Below are 21792 nucleotides of genomic sequence, written 5' to 3' on the forward strand. Positions count from 1 at the left end.
AGCTCCAATGGAAATATCCCTGGCTGGAGTGCCGATGGGCTTTAGCTTTGGCTTCTTCCTAATTAACTCTGGGACACTAAACCAGTCATACAACTATTCTTGGTTTCAATAGTGAAATAAGGGAACTGAATTAAATAACTGTTTGGTAGATTATGAGTTCGAAGGTAAGTAAAAACCACTTACATGGTTTACTTGGAAAAATCGCTATTGGACAATCATCATCCAGTAAAACTTGTGTGAGAGTCTAAAATGGAAGGGAGAGTAGGTTAGCATTTCAAAGGCTATGTAATGACAACTTTTATTTTCAGTATAAAAACTGTGTCCTTTAAAAATTTAACTCCATAATTATCTCATTATTCCAAACTACTCTCCTAATAAGAGGGATTTTAGGATTGTCACACACCCATACTTTTTTTTGACAAACACTCTTAAATTTCCTAACTGTAATTCAAATCAATAATAAAACCAGACCCACTGAAACCAAGGCACATATTTGAAAGCATGTATCTATGTCTTGGTCACATTCTGAATCTCTAAGTCTTGGATTTTGTTTCTGGAAAAACAGTATCTTCTCTAATTAAGAAGACATTAATACCATTTAACATAATAAGGCTTTAGAATTCCTTTATAAGTCTCAAATCTAGATAAGGTTTGAGGGTTCTTTTTAATGAATAATTATCAAATTGGGTTTGAAAGTAAAATGCTACTTGTTACTAAGTAGCCATGGATCTTCATCACCACATTAATGAAATGGTGACGTTAATAAAATGAAATGACATTAACTCCTAGATCTTCACAGCATACACTTCATTCAAGTAGAGAATTTGTTGGTTTCGGGGAATAAAGCTAACTTACCAGACTTAACGAGTCTTTCCTAACACCCCAAATCTACAAAATGATATACTATAAATGGTGTATGTATGTTTGTATGTACATGTGCATTTGTGTTTTAATGGAACAGTACCTAAGCATTTCTTAGATTTGGGAGCCTGTCCATTACAAATGCTCATGTTACACTTGAGATAGAAACAAAAGTTAAATTCTTCTCTAGCTTTAAGCTTAAACACACATACCTTTGCAGGCTTAACAAAAGTGGACTTGCAGAACTGGCTGTAGTACTTCCAATAGTTTTTGTTTGTTCTGTATGTAAATTGTATTTCCATGTAGGTTAAAAATTTTTCTGGGCACTTGGAGACACAGATCTATGAAGAAAAGGAACACAGTGGTGGGTGGGAACTGAATTGAGTTAAGCAAATCAAGGAAATATCCATAAGGTTAGATTTCTAAGTTATTCACCTCTATAAAGAAACTTAGAAACTTAAATCAATTTTCTAATTTATGTAAAAAATAAAATGTCATGCACTAGTTATCACTCTCTACTCCTTGCCCTTTAGTAATGATCTGTGTTAAACAAATCAGATGTTGTACAATGATGGAACTGTTTTTAACTTCTGATTTTGAGATAATTATAGATCTACTTGCAGCTGTGAAAAATAATATATTCCACATACCTTTCACCCAGTTTCACCCAATGGTAGTAACTTGCACAATTACAGAGCAATATCACAACCAGGAAATTGATACTGTTACATCCACTAACCTTTAGATTTCACCAGTTTTACGCACACTCGTGTGTATGTGTGTGTGTGTTGTGTGTGTGTGTGTGTGTGTGAGCATACAGTTCTATGCAATTTTATCATGTATAGATTAATGTCACCACTACCACAAGACAGTGATGGACTTTTAATAAATATTTTCTTATTAGTCTCTCAGTTAGTAGATAAGAGTATAATGCAAGATTAATTTTGCCTATGTAGTTTATGCATTTTCAGGGTTAGAATCTTGCTTCCTTTCCTACATATAGATAAAATAATGATTAAAAATGCTCCAGATATTGATAACTTATTCCACTAATTACTATCAGTGACAATGAATTATCAACAACAGTTCTCAAAATAGGAGTATTTATTACCATAAGAAACCAACAAAATTAGGGCTATGTGGCAGGCAATCATTATCATAGTCATTTAACCAACACTCTGTCAACTGTGGACAGAGAGGTTACCAATGCAATCATTTTACATTAATGAACTTAGTTAGGGGGCCTATTAATGCCAAACCAGATCACTGTGCTAGTAGTCCACAGAGCTGATGTGGAATGACTGAAATCCAATTAGAAACTCCGGAGAGAAAGCAGAATCCAAGAAGATGCAGTCTGTTGACTTTGTTTTTGCTTGTAGTTAAAACAAAAAACAAAAAACAAAAACAAAAAACAACGATCCTATTAACCATGAAAGTTGCGGTCCTCGTTCTCTCCTCCATCTCCAGTTGCTCCTCATGAAAGCCTTCTCAGCTCTGACTTGCTCCATCTCCCTGCTGTGCTTTGGTAACCTGACTGGCCAGATTCTAGCTCAATCCACTGCTACTGAGCTGACACCTCTTTCCTATCTGCTGGGTCATGTTTCTAGTGTCTACAAAAATTTTTGGTGTCAGGCCCACAGCTAAGGTAGGAGGTGAATAACTAAATGGATACCTCAAATCCCACAGTTAATAATGTTTTGTAGTAGCAGCAGTCTAAATCTCTTCTAGACGTTCTGACAAGGCAAAACAACCTGTCTCTACATTCATGTCTCTGTATGCATTTTGTCAGTTTCTCATACATACATAGGCTCTCTGTCTCTCTCACACACACACACTCACACAGTTCTAGATGAAATACTGAAGTTTCACAGGTATCTTTCTACAAAAGGCAAAGAACTGTTTAGGGACGTTCAAAGCATCCAGCATGCTCATATCTTTTAGAAGAAGGCAAAGCTTATTATCAATGCAAATGTCAAAATTTCATTCTGATTGGAGCTGAGCTGAACAAACTGTTAACAAATTGGGAGATACTTTACAGACATTTAGACTTTGACAGTTATAGGACTTTGAAAGGTAACTTCACTAGTTCCCCCCTTGGGTATATTTAAATGGATTTTTAAAATGAACACTGAAAGTACTAATGCTTTCACAGGCCTAAATGACAGTAGGAACTACTGAGTTGGGACCATGATGAGTTCTGTATTATGTAGTATACATACATACAATGTATACTACATATTAAAAATGCTGTGTATGCAACATATACAAGAAAATAATTAAAATGGCAAAATGTAGTTTGTTAAAGAGAATCACATCAAATTTCATCCCAGACACAAATGAGCTGTTAAAAAACAATACAGTTACTGCTTTTTACTCTCCCAATCTATCAGACCAATTTTTTCACTTCAAATAGGGTGCTGATTAGTAGCAATCAACATATAATTAGCTAAAAATGAAGGTCACATTAAGGTCGGGTATCCTAATTAATCATAGTCTGTCCTTTAAATGCTTGCAAAACATGTCTGGACCATGCTGGCAGTTAACAAAAAACATAATGCATAAAAATATGGCTTGGGTCAGTAGATACACTAATGTCTGGCAACCTAAAAGCAAGTCTCCATTATTGGCAGCTAAAATATATCCTGACTCAATTCTGATTCTTTGGGTAATCACAAAGAGGCACTTTAAATGTAGTTCTTCATCATTATTTTTATATCTTCAATTCATATAGGTTTAATATTCTAATGCAAATAAGAATTTGGTGAGTAGAAGAGAGTTATAGTGATGGTTAGAGCACTGCATTTACTATGAAAAAAGCATGATCTAGTAAATAATTTATAGTGTACTTAAATATAAATAACATACATACATGAGTACATAAAAAAGCATAATGTATAGGATATTTTTGTATGTATGTTTCCTCATGGAAATGATGGATGTGTATAATAGAAAATTTCCTAGACTGGGAGTAGAAAGATATTAACTAATTCATTCATGTATTGCTTCAACAAATACTTATTGATCACCTACTCTGAGCCTGTTCTAGGCACTGGGGACACAGTAGTGAACAAAATATAAAAATACTTGCCCTTAAGCTGTTTACCTTCTAGTAGAGGGAAGATGATAACAACAAATAAGTAAAATTGTTTGTTATAAGATGATAATAAGTGCTATGGAGACAAATAAAGCCAGAAAGGAAGTTAGAGGATAAAAAGCAGTTGAGTGGGATTCTAGTTTTAAATGGGAACTCAAGGGGTCACCTGGGTGGCTCAGCCGGTTTAAGTGTCTGACTCTTGGACTTTTGATTTCGGCTTAGGTCATAATCTCATGGTTCATAAGATCAAGTCCCATGTCAGGCTCTGCACTGACAGCACAGAACCTTATTGGGATTCTCTCTCTCCCTCTATGCCCCTCCCCTGATCATGCTTTGTCTTTCTCAAAATAAATAAATCAACTAAAAATAAATAAATGGGTAGTCAAGGAAAGCCTTGCTAAAAAAGTAACATGTGAGTCTTGAAGAATAGTGATCAAGCCATAGTCATTTGGAGAAAGAGTACTCTAGGCAGGGAGAACAGCAAAGTCTAAGGCTCTGAGGCAGGAGCATTCCTGGATCCTTCAGAGACAACATACTAGCTGTATGACCCGAGTGTAGTGAGCAGAGGGATAGTAACAGCATATGTAGTCAGAGAGTTGGACAGAGAGTGAAGGGTCCTGTAAGGCCATTGTTAAGACTTTGCTGTTAATCTCAGTAACTTGAGAAGCTATGGGGATGAGGACTGAACAAAGGAGAGATATAAATGTGACATGTTTAATAGGATCACATTGGCTTCTGGGTAGAAAAGACACTGTAAGGGGTTGAAAGTGGGGTAAGGATAGAGGCAGAGAGACCAGTCAGGAGGTCATAGCACTAATATAAAGAGATAATGGTTCTTTGAAAAAAGGAAGAGATAGTAAAAAGTAGTTTGGTCCAGGGTATATTTTGAATGGAGACCAGAAGAATTAGCTGAATGTTCACACATGAGTGTAAGAGGAAGAGAGAAAATCAAGGATGATACCATGGTATTTGGAGGTGGCCTTAACTGAAACAGCGACGATGGTTGGGATTGGAGAAAAAATTTAAGGATGAAGTCAGAGATTAGGAATTGAGTTTGGACATATTAAATTTGAGATGTCAACTAAATATCCATGTAGAGACATTGCACAGGTGATTGCATATCAGGATCAGGAGTTCAGAGAGCAGACTTTTCTGGACATGTAAACTAGCGAGGGCAGCATGCAGATGATGTTAAAAACAAAGAATTGGTGAATGAGATCACCAAGGGAGTAAATGTAGATTTTCAAATGCCCAAGTTTGGTGATAGGAGAGAACTCCAATGTTTATACGATGTTGGAAAGCTGAAGAAAAACCAGCAAAGGAGACTAACAAGGAATAGCCAGAGAGTTGGGAGGAAACAAAGAAGAATAATGTGCCCTGGAAGCCAAGTCAGGAAAATGTTTGAAGGAGGAGGGCTTGAATAAACAATGCTGTTCGATCAAATGCATGTGGAATGAGAATTAGCCATTAGTTTAATAATATGGAGGTCAATGGTATCATTTGGAGGCAATTAGAGTAGGAGTAAAAGCCTGAATGAGAATGAGAAGAGAGGATTTAGACACACTGAATATAGACTACTCTTTTGAAGACTTGCAAAAAAGAGGTACAGAGATATGGAGCAGTATCTGGAAGGGGGTGTGGGATCAAGGAGATGATTTAGTAGAGAAGGAACAATGGTAATAAAAAAACCCCACAAAATTTCTGCAATGATGTGCTTGAGTATGTGAAAGCAGGTGAGATATAATGCACAAATGGATAGGCTGACTTTAGGAGGGCAGGCAGTTCATACACAGTGAGACAAAGAAAAGCAGAACAAATATATGAACATAAATGATACTTGATAGGCAAGAGGATGTTACTGCAGAAGCTTTTAAAAGTTGTCTTCTGAATGCCTGTACTTTTTCAGTGAAGTAGGAAGCAAAGTCAGAGGCTGACAAGGAGATTGGGAAGGAGTTCTTAGGCGTTGGAGGTAAGAAGAGAAGGTATGGAAATGTTTTCTAGAAGAGAAAACTAGAAAACAGATAAGGGGTCTGTAGTGTGGTTGTGAGACAGCACTGAGGGACACTGAGGTTAGTAGTTCTGAGTCTAAAGGACAGTTATGTGTATTTTCTCCAAGAACTCACAGCTGCCTGAGTTCAGGCATAGAATAATAGGCAGAGAGCCACATTCAGGTAGGGATGAAGTTCTGCCAGGAAAGAACAGCTAAGTGGGAGGGGGGCACAGAAATTGAGGGTTTTTATAAGGGAGTGAATTTAAAGAGGGACCTTGAAATCTAAGTCAGACAAAGAAAGAAATGAAAACATGAGGGAACTGAGGGATGCTGTGAAGAGGTTAGCATTAGGGGGTTGTAGGTCCTGGTGAGTTACAATTATTGGAGTTGGAATGTGAGAGGAATTGAGGTGGTCAGACAGTAGGATGTCTGAAATTGATATTACAACAGTGGCAAGTACTGGTACTGACATGGTCAAGGATTTGGCCTTGGGAGTGGGTGGCTATGGTAGAAAACAAAGTCTTGTGATAGAGGTAGTCACAGAACTAAGATGTCAATATCTCAAGTTGGCTTTAGTCTCAGTGGTAAATAAGAGATAAAAAGTCTGAGAGAGACATGAGGAAGAAAGAAAGCAAACAGATTTATTAACTAGATCAGGGAAGATCTTTGGCAATGGTTTACTGGCACATGGAGCAAAGCAGCAGCAAATAGGTTAAAAGCCTATTACGTTTTTGAGGCAGATGTGCTGCTACAGAATTCATGAGCTAACCTGAAAAGGCCTTTGACTGTTAAAATAATCTTTGAATTGCTGAATTTACACAACATGAAGGGAGCTTTAGAGCTCTATGCATCCCTCCCACCCCCACAGATATCTCCAATGCTCAGTAGTGATGTGGTCTGAAGCTAGCAGATAGGAAATAACCTCACGGTTGAGTAAAGGACTTATAGGATGAAATGGAAAATATAATCCAGGTCAAATAAAGCACCATTCTCCAGTGCCATGCACTACAGACCACTATGTGTTTATCACCCTTCCCTTTCTGAATGGGAGTTTGTATTCTAATTATCCTAGTCCCATTCCCCATTGTTCATTTAGTGGAAAGACCTGGTAGACAATGTATCACCCATAGATCCTGAACTTTGGGTTAAAGACAGTACTACATGGGACACTGGGTTGTCTCCCTTGGAAAGAAGAAAGGTATTCTGGAGGACAGATGGACAGACTATGGAAGACACAACTAAATGCCCACTGAAGTCTGTGCCTCACCCCCTAACTGCATTACTTTAGTCCTTTTTCTTGCGTGCAGGTGTGAACATATAAAACTAATATATATGTTGTATGAGTAGAATTTCAATGTGTGATACTTCTAATCCAAGGCTTTTAAGAGCAGAGATGCTTTATTCATCTTCTATTTCCTTCTGGCAGGTGGATACAGATGATGAGAAGGACTTAAGACAGAGCCGCCAGATGAAAGAAGCCTAGAGAAGAGTTGCCTACTGACCATAAACACTAGCCTTAAACTGTTATATGATCAACAATAAACTTTATTGTGTTAAGTCACTGAAAAACTTGAGTTTATTAGTTACAGTAGCTAGCTTTTCTCTTCCTAATACTGGTCTGGAAAAAAATACCACTTCTGGGGGTAGGTGGTTGGACAAAATCAAAGAGGTTCCTTAGCGATGCTACATTTTGATTTTATATGAGTAAACACAAGCTCATGCTTAGGTCTTCCCACCTTCCATAAATTCATCATTAACCACACACACACAGAATTCAAACGGAATTCAGGTGGAATTTCGAACATTCAAGGCATTTTTTGTCTTACCTGTGTGGTAGGGCACTGTAGGTTTATCACCACGGAGGGACTGGTACAGCTGAATAAGTTAAAGTAAAACAATATGGTCTTGTTCCTGTTAAGAAAACAACATAAAATAATCGTTTTAGTGACTGTGGAATGTGCCATATCATTTCAGATCCTAAACACTTTTAATATAATGACCTTTAAAAATTGGCTTCATTTTCTTTAGGCAGCTACAATATAGTTCCCAACTCCCCTTTAAACTGCCTAACATTTAAAGCTCCTTTTTGTAATAGTAAAAAGTTAAAATAATCAAACTGTGCATTAATAGCAGATTGATTAAATAAAGAATTCTACATCCACAAAGGAGATTACATTGTCATTGAACATAAAGTTGAGGGGTGCCTGGGTGGCTCAGTCAGTCAAGCCAAATCTTGATTTTGGCTCAAGTCATGATCTCACAGTTCATGGTTTCAAGCCCTGTGTCAGGCTCTGAGCCTGCTTGGGATCCTGTCTCCCCCTCTCCCTCCCTCTCCCTCCCTCTCCCCCCTTTTCCCTCCCTCTCCCCTCCTCCCTGGCTTGCATGCCCCCCTTCAAAATAAATACATAAACTTTAAAAAAAAGAAAAAAGAAAATAATGTTGAAGAAAATGTTTAATGGATAAATTCACAATACATTAATTTTAGGAAGCAGGTTACTCTGCCATTTGGCAACTCATGGTTCTCTTTTGAATCTCAATTTCATCTGTATAATTAGGATAATACCAGCCCTACCAATTCACAGAAGTGTTGAAAGGACATAAAATAATATATTGTGGACTCATGACAAGTGGTTGTCCAACTTTAGTATGTATCTCTAAATCTTGGGAGTGTTTGTTGAAAATTGTGATTCCTGACCCCTTCTCTACCCTTGAGAGCCCAAATATTAGCATAAGAGGCCTAGGAATTCACATTTTTTCCTTGTTCTCACCAGCAGATTCAGACACAGGTGGTCTATAAGCCATACCTTGAGAGAACACAGCCCTAAACATTCAAACAATGTCCCCAACACCTTGTCAAGTCCCCAATAATTAATTAATGTGACTACATGCATAGCAGAAAATGTATAACAGAGTGTTGAGTAATATTTTTCCTACTGACTCAGAATCACCAAACAGGACCCAAAGGTAAGAATAAAGAAAGCTCTCCACAAAAATTTCTGGCTAGACTCCTGCATCACTTCTACAGTCTTCCTGCCCTGGTCTATGTAAGCAAAAAGGTGGGGGTAGGGAAGTAGACTAGAGATAGTTGTATTGGCAAGACAATGATCACAATTTAGAGGATTTTCCATCTCCTCCTCATTGAAGTTGTGAATTGTTTTTTTTCCCAATTCCAAATTACAGAGGGCTCTGAGAATCACTCATAAAGACTGAGGGTACCTGTAGGAAGAGCAGATCAGCAGGTCATTTTCCAACTGTATACCTCTTCTGTGGCAGACTTATTCATCAGTCTTCTGTGCCCATTTTGGGAATGAGAAATGAGACCCAACGAGACCACAAGAGGGTTAAAAAAAAAAAAAGCCAATGGGGGCAGCATTGAAGCAGCCTATTATAGGAGGATATGGAATCAAGTAAATGGGCTTGCACCTCCCTGGTGATACCTTATCTGCCATCAAGAGACAGGAGGTGAGTCACCAGGGATAGAGCTGAAAGGGTTTGGATACAGGCAAGCCAAAGCTGATCTCTCAAATGAAAGGACTATTTAGTAAGGATTTTCCCAGAGAATTTCCCCTTGTATACCATGAGAGAGCCAATTTTTGGATGCTTCCCCTAAAGAGGGTGTTGATGGCTAGTTAATTATGTTTTAGCTGTAGTAGCAACAACCACATAGGACTAGGGCAGTGGCCAGACACTCCTTCTCCTTCCAGCCCTCACAACACAAAGAGAGAACTAGAACCAGAAGAGAAGGAAAAGAAGGAAGATAGCAAACCAGGCCCTCTCTTCCTTTCTCAGTTCCCTTGCAGGGTTCAAACTTGAACTAGGGGATTGGAAAAAAATGAGATTCAAATATTAAACTGGACTACACTGAACTCTACAACAATAGTAAGGGCCCGGAAAGATATGGAATCTACTCGAGATGTCAAAGAAGAAAGACTTGAAAGAACTTTGTTAAGGGCAGTGATGGGGGAAAAATAAACCAATTTCATGTTTGTAATCCTATCAAGTTCAGATGACTCAAGAATATGGCCATAAATTTATACACAGTATTCACAAGACTACTTCATGATTCCCTAAGAGCCAGCTTTGCTCTTTTAGCACTCAAACAACCCTACCACCCACAGTCTTGTGGTACATGTGATTCAAATTTGTACCTAAGCAAATGAATCAATTATTGCAGGTCATGGATCACTGGAGTTCCATGGGAATAGTTAAAACTATGAATTGTAAATCACTAGGTGTCAAGTGTCTCCCATAGGTAGAATTGATTTATAAACTGCAAAATGCTACATAAACTCAAGTTATTCACCAGATTATGCTATTGTCAAGGGTAAGGTTTATACCTTATTTACCTTTATATCCCTATCTTGGCAACACTTAACCTAGTACTTGGCCCATTCCAGATATTTACTAAATGTTGCAGAATGAGAACAATTCGAGAGTAAGTAATTGTCATTTAATCTTAGAGTCCTCCTTAGTTTTCCAGCACAAATCTATAGTCACTCTATCAGTGTATCTGATATCCTTAAACTTCAGTGAACCTCAGATTCCTCAGGTACAGAGTAGATGATGGTGGTTGCAGCTGAACAATTCTGTGGGAGTGACTGAGGAAGTAACTATTTAACTTAAATTATATTTCCACCAAAAAACAACAAAGTATCATCAACTGAAAACTACTAATTCAAGAGGATATACCATGCACTTAAGCCTATCTCTCCTATTTCCTGAGACTCATAGAAATAAAAGAATGAAATTTTTAAAAAGTAATAAACCTCAGGGCACCTGGGTGGCTCAGGTATTGGTTAAGTGTCCGACTTCAGCTCAGGTCATGATATTAGAACTTGGCAGTTCGAGCCCCACATTGGGCTGTGTGCTAACAGTTCAGAGCCTGGAGCCTCCTTTGGATTCTGTGTCTTCCTCTCTCTTTCTGCCCCTCCTCTGCTCATACTCTCTCTCACTTTCTCTCTCTCTCTCTCTCTCTCTCTCTCTCTCAAAAATAAATAAACATTAAAAAAAATTTAATAAAATTAAATTTAAAAAGTTATAAACCTCACCATGCAAGCTAAGGGTAGGAAAAACAGGATCTATTCACAATTGCATAGGAGTTCAACAATTTTTGGAAGAAGGAAAACATATGAGAGTGTGTTGAGTAATGAATGCACCACACCAGGGCATAGAAGAATGGGATACAATTTGCATGTTAGAAATCATGAGATGCTGATGGTGCTTGGGTGGCTCAGTAGGTTAAGTATCTGACTCTTGATTTCAGCTTGGATCATGATCTCCTGATTCATGAGATTGAGTCCCACATTGGGCTCTGTGCTGACAGCACAGAGTCTGCTTGGGATTCCCTCTCCCTTCTCTTCCCCTCCCTGCTCACGTGCATGTTTTCTCTCAAAATAAATAAACTTAAAAAAAAAAAGAAAGAAAGAAATCATAAGATATTGGATTCAGAATTGATAGTGAAAAATGTGGCTGAAAACAAGATTAATTGAAGGTTTATATACAGATTTACAATGCAAATCATCACCTTTCTGCTTCTCCCATACCCCTGCACTTGGAATTCCAATGTCCAGGAAAAATAGGCAAAAACCGAGCCCTCTTTTGTGGAACCTTCTGGGGTTAGCAAGGACTTGTATGGGATTTGGTGCCCCAGCCTACAAGCCTTCATATTCTGGCATTTTGAAAGCCTATGCCTGACAGCCAGCTTCCCATCATTTTATGCTGTAGTGAAATCAGAAAGCAAACATGGCCCCCTCACCCTAAATAGGACAGAGGTCTCCCAGGAAAACTGACCTACTAATGTAGCCATGGAATGAATTCACACAAGCAACTTAGGTCTTTCTTTAGTAATATTGGATGATCAAGTAGAATCAGAAAAGTAAGGAGAAATCAGAATATGAAAGAAAAAGACTGAAGTAAACACAAACTGATGCTGGATGAAATCAAATAATTTAGGGCATAGGATGGACATTAAAAAAATACAGTATTTTCAAAATAATTCAAGCAGATTGTCCATAAAATAAAAACACTATGTCATTACAAAGGAATAATTAGAGAATAAGATGGTTTTTAAAGATTAAAAATATGAGGAAGATGGAAGAGGAGGAGGACCCCAAGCTCACCTTATCCCATGGACACCTTATCCCATGGATATCTTTAGCAAATACTTGGTCTGACTCAACTCAAGTGCAAGTAGGCCACAAACTGGCCCATTAATATAGGGACCAAACACTGCCCCAAAAAAGGAAAGAGCCACTGTGGATGACTCAATTAAAGGCAAATGCAGCACAGCCACAAGAGTAGGGTACACGCAACATACATAAGAGACATTCCTAAGGTGCCAGATTCTGGTGAACAGACAACATTGTAGTACAGGCCACTATAGGACCTCTTCTTCATACAGCCATTACTTTCAAGAGAAGAAGACATAGCAGAGATTCCTAACACACAAAAACAGACATAGAGTGTTACCCAAAATGAGGAGACAGAGGAGTTTGTCCTAAATAAAAGAACAGGACAAAATCACAGCAAGAGAGCTAAGTGTAATGGAGGTAAATAATAGATATGCCTGATAGAGAATTTAAAGTTATAGTCACAAAAATACTCAATTGACTTGAGAAAGGAATGGAGAACTTCAGTGAGACCCTCAACAAAGGGATAGAAAACATTAAAAAGAACCAATCAGAGATGAAGAAACAATAACGAAAATTAAAAATACACTAGATGTAATGAATAGTAGACTAGATGAAGCAGAGAAACAGATTAGTGATCCCAAGGACAGAGTAATGGAAAGCAATCAAGCTGAACAGGAGAAACAAAAAAATAATAAAATTTAAAAAAATAATAATAATACAAAATGAAAATAGACTGAAGGACCTCAATGACACCATCAAGTGTACTAACATTTGAATTATGCAGATCCTAGAAAGAGAAGAGAGAACAAAGGGGGGAGAAAATTTGAGGAAATAGTAGCTGAAAACTTCCCAAATCTGGGAAGGAACTAGAAATCCAGATCTTAGAGGCACAGAAAGCTCTCAACAAAATCAATCCAGGAAGGTCCACATCAAGGCACACAGCAATTAAATTGGTAATAAAACTAGTGAGAAAGAGAGAATTTTAAAAGTAGCAAAAGAAAATAAAACAGTTGCATACAAGGGACACAAGAAGGCTATCAGGTGATTTTTTTCAGCAGAAACTTTGCAAGGCAGAAGGGTGTGGCATGATATATTCAAAGTACTAAAAGAAAAAACCTCCATCCAACAAGGCTATCATTCAGAATACAAGGAGAGATAAAGAGTTTCCCAGATAAACAAAATTTAATGGAACTCAGTCTTTCATTTAAACCAGCCCTACAAGAAACGTTAAAGGGGACTCTTTGAGTGGAAAGAAAAGACCATAAGCAGGAATAAAAAATGTAGGAAGCACAAAAGCAGTAAAATTAAGTACATCTATAAAAATCAGTCAAAGGATTCACAAAATGAAAGGATTTAAAGTATCACATCATACACCTAAAACATGGGGAGGAGAGGAGGAAAGAATGGGTATACATTTAAGTGACCATCAACTTAGTACAGACTGTTAGAAGGATAAGATGTTATATGCAGAGGCACCTGGGTGGCTCAGTTGGTTAGATGTTGGACTCTTGATTTGGGCTCAGGTCATGATCTCATGGTTCAGGATTTCAAGCCTGCATCAGGCTCTGCACTATCAATGGAGCCTGTTTGGCATTTTCTCTCTGTACCCCACCCCACCACTCCCCTGTTTGCACACACTCTCTCTTTCCCTTAAAATGAATAAACTTTAAAAAAAGATGTTATACACAAACCTAATGGTAACCAGAAATCAAAAACTAGCAACAAATATGCAAAAATAAGGAGAAAGGAATCCAAGGCAATCATCTAAAGAAAGCTAACAAACTGTGAGATAGGAGAGCAAGATAAGGAACAAAGAAGAGCTACAAACCCTCCTTTCCCATAAAATAGGAAAATGGCAATACATACCTATCAATAATTACTTTGAATATAAATGGACTAAACACTCCAATCAAAAGACACTGTGTGATAGAATGGATAAAAAAACAAGACCCATCCATATGCTGCCTATAGGACACTCATTTCAGACCTAACAACAGATGCAGATTGAAAATGAAGGATAAAAAAGCAATTATCAGGAAAATGGAAGTGAAAAGAAAACCAGGGTAGCAATACTTATATCTGACAAAATAAACCTTCTAACAAAGACTGTAAAAAGAGTCAAACAAGGTCAGTAGATAATGATAAAGGGAACCATCTAAGAAGATATTACAATTGTAAATATTTATGCACCCAACACAAAAGAACCCAAATACATAAAACAGCTAATAACAAATATAAAGGAAATGATCAATAGTAACACAATAATGGTAGGAGACTTTAACACCTCACTTACATCAATGGATAGATTATCCAAACAAAATCAACAAGGAGACAGTGGCTTTGAATGACAAATGGGACCAGGTGAATCTAAAAGATGTATCAGAACATCCTATCCTAAAATAGCAGAAACACATTCTTTTGAAGTGCACATGGAACATTCTCCAGAATAGATCACGTATTAGTCCACAAAACAAGCCTCAACAAATTCAAAAAGAAGTAAGTCATACCATGCATCTTTTCTGACCACAATGCTATGAACTAGAAATCAACAAGAAAAAATCTGAAAAGAACACAAATTCATGGAGGCTAAATAACATACTACTAAACAATGAATAGGTCAACCAAGAAATCAAAGAGGAGACAAATGAAAGTGAAAACACAATGGTTCAAAATCTTTGGGATCCAGCAAAAGCTGTTCTAGGAGGGAAGTTTATAGCAATACAGGACGACATCAAAAAGCAAGAAAAATCTTAAATAAGCAACCAAACCTTATACCTAAAGGAGCTAGAAAAAAACAGTAGAAGGAAAATAAAAAGAATAAAGCTTAGAGCATAAATAAATGAAATAGAAAGTTAAAAAAAATTGAACAGATCAATGAAACCAGAAGCTGGCTCTTTGAAAAGATCAACAAAATTTATAAATTTTAGCCAGACTCAGAGAGAGCAAGAGTGCGAGCACATGTGTGAGAGAGGAATCAAAGAAAATCAGAAATGAAAGAGGTGAAATAACTGATACCACAGAAGTATAAAGCATTACAAGAGAATATTATGAAAAAAATATATATCAACAAATTGGACAACCTCAAAGAATTGGATAAATTCCTAGAAACCTATAATTTCCTAAAACTGAATCCAGAACAAATAGAAAATATCAATAGACTAATTATCAGCAATGAACTTGAATAAGTAATCAAAAAACTCCAAAAAAGCAAAAGTCCAGGACCAGATAGCTTCACAGGTGAATTCTACCAAACATGTAAAGAATGGTTAACACTGTTCTTCTCAAACTATTAAAAAAAAATAGAAAAGGAAGAAAATCTTCCAAATTTAGTCTATGAGGCTAGCATTACCCTGAAACCAAAACCAGCAAGTACACTATAAAAAAAGAGAACTATGTGGAAGCTTGGGTGGCTCAGACAATTAAGCATCCAACTTTTGACTCAGGTCATGATCTCACAGTTCATGAGTTTGAGTGCCATGTTGGACTTTCTACTTACAATGCACAGCCTGCTTGGGATTCTCTCTCTCTCTCTCTCTCGCACCCTCACTTTCTCTCTCTCTCTCTCTCTCTCTCTCAAAAATAAACATTAAAAAAGAGAGAACTATGGTCAATACCTCTGATGAAGACAGATACAAAAATCCTCAACAAAATACTAGCAAAAGGAATCCAACAATACATTAAAAAAATCATTCACCACGACGAAGTGGGTTTTTTTTTTTCCTGGGATACAAAGGTGGTCCAATATTTGCAAATTAATCAACATTACACATTACACAAACAAGATAAAGGATAAAAACCATATGATCATTTCAATAGATGCAGAAAAAGCATTAGACAAAGTACAACAACCATTCGTGATAAAAACCCTCAAAAAGTAGGTTTAGAGTGAACATACCTCAACATAATAAAGACCCTAAATGAAAAGCCCACAGCTAATATTATGTTTAATGTGAAAAACTGAGCTTTTCCCCTAAGAATCAGGAGCAAAACAAGAATGTCCACTCTCACCACTTTTATTCAAAATACTACACAGTCTTAACACAGCAATCAGATAAGAAAAAAGAAATGTACGCCCTCCAAATTGATAAGAAAGAAGTAAAAGTTTTACTATTTGCAGATAATATGATACAATATATAGAAAACCCTAAGGACTCCACCAAAAAAATATCAGAAATGAATAAATGAATTCATTCACTGAACTAATGAATTCAGTAAAGTTGCAGGATACAAAATCAATATACAGATTTTGTTGCATTTCTGTACATGAATGATGAAATGGCAGAAATAGAAATTAAGGAAACAATCTCATTTACCATTGTGCCAAAAATAATACCTAGCAATAAACATAATCAAGTAGGTGAAAGACCTGTACTCTGAAAATTATAAAACACTGATGAAAGAAATTGAAGATGACACAAATAAATGGAAAGATATTCCATGCTCATGGATTGGGAGAATGAATATTGTTAAAATGTCCAAACTACCCAAAGCGATCTACACATTTAATGCATTCCTGATCAAATGATCAACAGCATTTTTAACAGAACTGGAACAAACATTCCTAAAATCATATGGAACCACAAAACACCCCAAATAGCCAAAGTGATCTTTAAAAAGAACAAAACTGGAGGTATCCCAGATTTCAAGATATACTACAAAGCTATAGTAATCAGGGGCTCCTGGGGGACTCAGTCAGTTTAGTATCCAACTCTCAATTTTGGCTTACGTCATGATCTCAGTTTGTGAGATCAAGTCCTGTGTTAGGCTCTGTGCTGACAGTGCAAAGCCTGCTTGGGAATCCCTCTTTCCCTCGCTATCTGCCCCTCCCCTGCACATGCTCTTTGTCTCTCTCAAAATACATAAACATTTTTTTAAAACTATAGTAATCAAAACAATATGGGACTGGCACAAAAATAGACACATAGATCAATGGAACAGAATAGAGACCCCAGAAATAAACCTGTGATTATACGGTCAAATAATCTTTGGAAATGGAGGCAAGAATGTACAATGGGAAAAAGTCTCTTTAACAAATGGTGTTGGGAGAACAGGACAGCTAAATGCACTAGAACAAAACCAGACCACTGGTTTACTCCATACGTAAAAATAAACTCAAAATGGATTAAGAATCTAAATGTAAGACCCAAAATCATAAAAATCCTAGAAGTGAACAAATGCAGTAATTTCTCTGACGTTGGCTGTAGCAACATTTTTCTAGATATGTCTTCTGAGGCAAGGGAAACAAAAGCAAAAATAAACTACAAGGACTACCTCCATATAAAAACCTTATGCACACCAAAGGAAACAATCAACAAAACTAAGACATCCTACTGAATGGGAGAAGATATTTACAAATGACATATCTAATAAAAGATTAGCATACAAAATATATAATGATCTTATACAACTCAACACTCAGAAGACAAATAATCCAATTAAAAAATAGTCAGAAGAGGGGCACCTGAGTGGTTCAGTTGGTTGAGAGTCCAACTTCAGCTCAGATTATGATCTCATGGTTTGTGAGTTTGAGCCCCATGTTGGGCTCTGTGCTGACAGCTCAGAGCCTGGAGCCTGCTTGGGATTCTGTGCCTCCCGCTTTCTGCCCCTCCGCTACTGCCCCCCTCAATTCACACTCTTTCTCGGTCTCTCAAAAATGAATAAATGTTAAAAAAATTTTTAAAGGGCAGAAGGCATGAACAGACATATCTCCGAAGACATACACATGGTCAACAGACACATAAAAGGATGCCCAACACTGCTTATCATCAGGAAAATGCAAATCAAAACTACAATGAGATATCACCTCACACCTGTCAGAATGACTAAAATCAAAAACATAAGAAAAAAAAAAGTGTTGAGCAGGATGTGCAGAAAAGGGAACCCTTATGCACTGTTGGTGGGAATGTGTACTAGTGCAGCCACTGAGGAAAACAGTATGGAGTTTCCTCAAAAAATTCAAAACACCATATGATTACCATATGATCCAGTAATTCCACTAATGGGTGTTTACCCAAATAATAGAAAAACACTAATTCAAAAAGATATATATACCCCTGTGTTAACTGAAGCATTATTTATAATAGCCAAGATCTGGAAACAGCCCAGTGGGATCATACATACCATGTACACACACACACACACACACACACACACACACACACACACACAAACATAATGGAATATTACTCAGCCATAAAAAATAATGAAAGAATAAAAAAGAATGAAATCTTGCCAGTTGCAATGACATTAATGGGTCTAGATGGTATAATGCTAAGTGATATGAGTTAAAGAAAGACAATCACAAGGTATATATATTTGCTTCAAGACAACAAATGCTAAATATTATCAGAACAAACCAATGATGTTTTCTGACAAGCAAATATTTCAAAAGTCATTACAATAAATAGTCATAGTAAACTAAATTACTTGAAGAGAAAAAAAATTTTTTAAATATTATTACCAAATTTTAAAAAATAACAAAATAACTAAAAAACATTTGAGAAACTCTCCTAGAATACAGAATAAAATGAGATGAAAAATGTAAGGAGAAAATAAAAGGCATTAAGAGAAATCCAGGAGGGAGAGGAGCTAAGATGGCAGGGTAGTAGGAGGATGCTGGGCTTGCCCCATCCCTTGATCACAGCTAGATAAATATCAAATCATTATGAATAACCAAGAAATAGATCTGAGGACTGACAGAGTAAACCACACAACTAGAGGGAGAGAAGAGGTCACATTGTGGAAAGTAGGAGGTGTGGAGACATGATTTGGGGAAGAAATGGACTGTGGGTGCTGTGGAGGGGAGAGAGTCCTGGTCACAGAGAAAGGCCAAAAAGAGAAAAAGAGAAAGGGAGAGAAATGCATAGGGGACCACATAAGGAAAACACTGCTCCAGAGCAATTACTGGCCAAATCAGAAGGGTTGATTTTTGTGAGTTTTACAAGTAGCAAGGCTCAAAGACTGGAGTTTTAGAGGTCAGCACTGTGGCTGGTGTGGAGCCCAGTGGGTGGGGCTGTGCTCCTGTGAAGGAGGGGGGAAGATAGCCTGGGAGCAGATGGTGAGACCTAAGGATCCCCTGGGATGCACTGGGATAGACAGTTCCTCCTTCTTAGAGTGCAACTGGGAGAGGTGGTATTGACTCTCCAGGCATCATTTCTCAGCATAAACTAACTTCAGTAAGTAGTACAGGGCCAACACTGACTGCCTAACCTGCTTACACCAAGCCCTGGCCCCCACAGTGCAGCAGGTGCTGCTTTTCTTGGACAAGTGTGCTTCTTTTCTGGGACAAGTGTGCCTGAGAAGCAGCAAAATATCCCAGAATATCAGCACAAACACCCACATACACCATGTCTACTGACCACAGAGTTCTGCAAAGCTTCAGCCCTGGTGGAAACAGATCAGGTCTTAACAAGCAGACCACAGCACGCCTAGTTAAAACTCATCACACTTTGGCCAAGGTTCAAACACTCCCCACTGCAGGGAAAGAGAAACTGCAGAAGATCAACCTGAGGTAAAGAGCAGTCAACACAGTACAGTGCACACAGCATACACCAGAGACACTTCTGGAAGCATCAGGCCTTAGGCAGTATATGACTCCTTCTTCATAAACCCGTTGCTCTCTGGAACAAGAAACCTAACAGGTTTCCTAACATACAGAAGAAGACAGAGATCTAGACAAAATGCCAAGATAGAGTTATTCATCCCAAAAGAATGAACAAGAAAACGTCACTGTCAGGAATCCAATTGAAACAAAATAAATAATATGCCCAGTCCAGAATTTAAAGCAACAATCATAAGTATACTAGCTGGGTGTGGAAAAAGCATAGAATATACCTAGGAATCCCTTATCACAGAGATAAAGACCTTAAAAACTAGTCAGGCTAAAATGAAAAATGCAATAACTGAGATTTGAAACCAACTGGATATAATGATCACAAAGATGAAAGAAGCAGAGAAGTGAATAAGTGATATAGAAAACAATTATGGAAAATAATGAAACTGAAAAGAAGAAAGAACAATACTGGATCACAAATGTAGACTCAGGGAACTCACTAACTCCATAAAGCCTAACAACATTCATATCATAGGAGTCTCAGAAGAAGAGAGGGAAAGGGGGCAGAAGGCTTACTTGAGGAAATTATAGCTTCTCTAATCTAGAGAAGGAAACAGACATCCAAATCCAGGAGGAACAGAGAACTCCCATAAAAATCAACAAAATCAGGCCAACACCTAGACATATTGCAGTTAAATTTGCAAAATATAGTGATAAAGAAAAAAATCTTAAAGGCAGCAAGACAAAAGATGCCCCTAAGTTACAAGGGAAGACAAATAAGGTTAGCAGATCATTCCATAGGAAGTTGGCAGGCCAATAGGGAGTGGCGTGATATATTGAACTTACTGACTGAGAAAAATATGCATCCAAGAATACTCTAGCCAGCAAGGCTGTCATTCGGGATAGAAGGAGAGATAAAGAGTTTCCCAGACAAACAAAAACTAAAGGAGTTTAGTTAACTAAACCAGCAGTTTGGTGGTCACAAAAGCAACAAAGACTAGAAAAGAACAGAGAATATCACCAGAAACAATGCCTTCACAGGTAATACAATGGCACTAAATTCATGTCTATCAGGGGCACTTGGGTGGCTCAGTCAGTTGAGCATCTGACTCTTAATTTCAGCTCAGGTCATGATCTGACAGTTAGAGATCAACCCCTGCATCGGGCTCTGCACTGACAGTATGGAGCCTGCTCAGGATTCTCATTCTCCCTCTCTCTCTACCCCTCCCCTGATTGCTCTCTCTCTCAATCTCTCTCTCTCTCTCTCTCAAAAAAATTTTTTTTAATTTATATCTATCAATAATCACTCTGAATGTAAATAGACTAAATGCTCTAATCAAAAGACATAGGGTGTCAGAATGAATAAAAGAAATAAGACCCATCTATATGCTACCTACTAGAGACTCATTTTTTACCTAAAGACATTTACATATTGAAAGTGAGGAGATGGAGAACCAACCATCATGCTAATGGACGCCAAAAGAAAACCAGAGTAGCCATACTTCTATCCAACAACTAGATTTTAAGCCAAAGACTGTAACGAGATGAAGAAGGGCACCACACCATAATAAAGGGGTCTATCCAACAGGAAGATCTAACAGTTGTAAATATTTATGCCCCCAACTTGAGAGCACCCAAATATATAAAATAGTAACAAACATCAAGGAACTCATTGATAATAATACAATAATAGTAGGGGACTTATACACCACACTACCTCAATGGACAGATCATCTAAGCAGAAAATCAACAAGGAAACAATGGCCTTGAATGACACACTAGAGCAGATGGACTTAACAGATATATTCAGAACATTTTATCCTAAGCAGCAGAATACATATTCTTTTAAATTCACATGAGATATTCTCTGGCATAGATCACATACTAGGTCACAAATCCATCCTTGACAAGTACAAAGCAACACAACATACATTCTTTTCGAGTGCACACAGAACATTCTCCAGATTATATCACACATTGGTCACAAATTAGTCCTCAACAAGCACGAATAGATTGAGATCATACCATGCATATTTACAGACCACAATACTATGAAACCTGAAGTCAATCACAAGAAAAAATTTGGAAAGATCACACTCACATGAAGGTTAAAGAACATCCTCCTAAAGAATGATCAACTGTGAAGTTAAAGAAGAAATTTTTA

The 21792-nt window shown here is 37.4% G+C and overlaps 1 protein-coding gene across 8 annotated transcripts in view; it reads right to left on the reverse strand.

The window, feature by feature from the left end:
- The window catches only part of SLC44A5 (solute carrier family 44 member 5), a 385583-nt gene that overhangs the window by 48568 nt on the left and 315223 nt on the right, over positions 1-21792 (reverse strand). For all 8 annotated transcript variants that reach the window (XM_086717311.1, XM_086717313.1, XM_086717310.1 and 5 more), the window contains 3 exons: positions 7772-7856; positions 1074-1202; positions 184-244 (listed from right to left, as the gene is read on the reverse strand). In XM_086717311.1, coding sequence (XP_086573437.1) covers positions 184-244; positions 1074-1202; positions 7772-7856 — 275 coding nt within the window. The remainder of the gene's footprint in view (positions 1-183; positions 245-1073; positions 1203-7771; positions 7857-21792) is intronic.

Source organism: Puma concolor, chromosome C1, assembly GCF_028749965.1.
Source record: "Puma concolor isolate L17-30 chromosome C1, mPumCon1.1.hap2, whole genome shotgun sequence".
In the NCBI taxonomy this organism is placed as follows: Eukaryota; Metazoa; Chordata; class Mammalia; order Carnivora; family Felidae; genus Puma; species Puma concolor.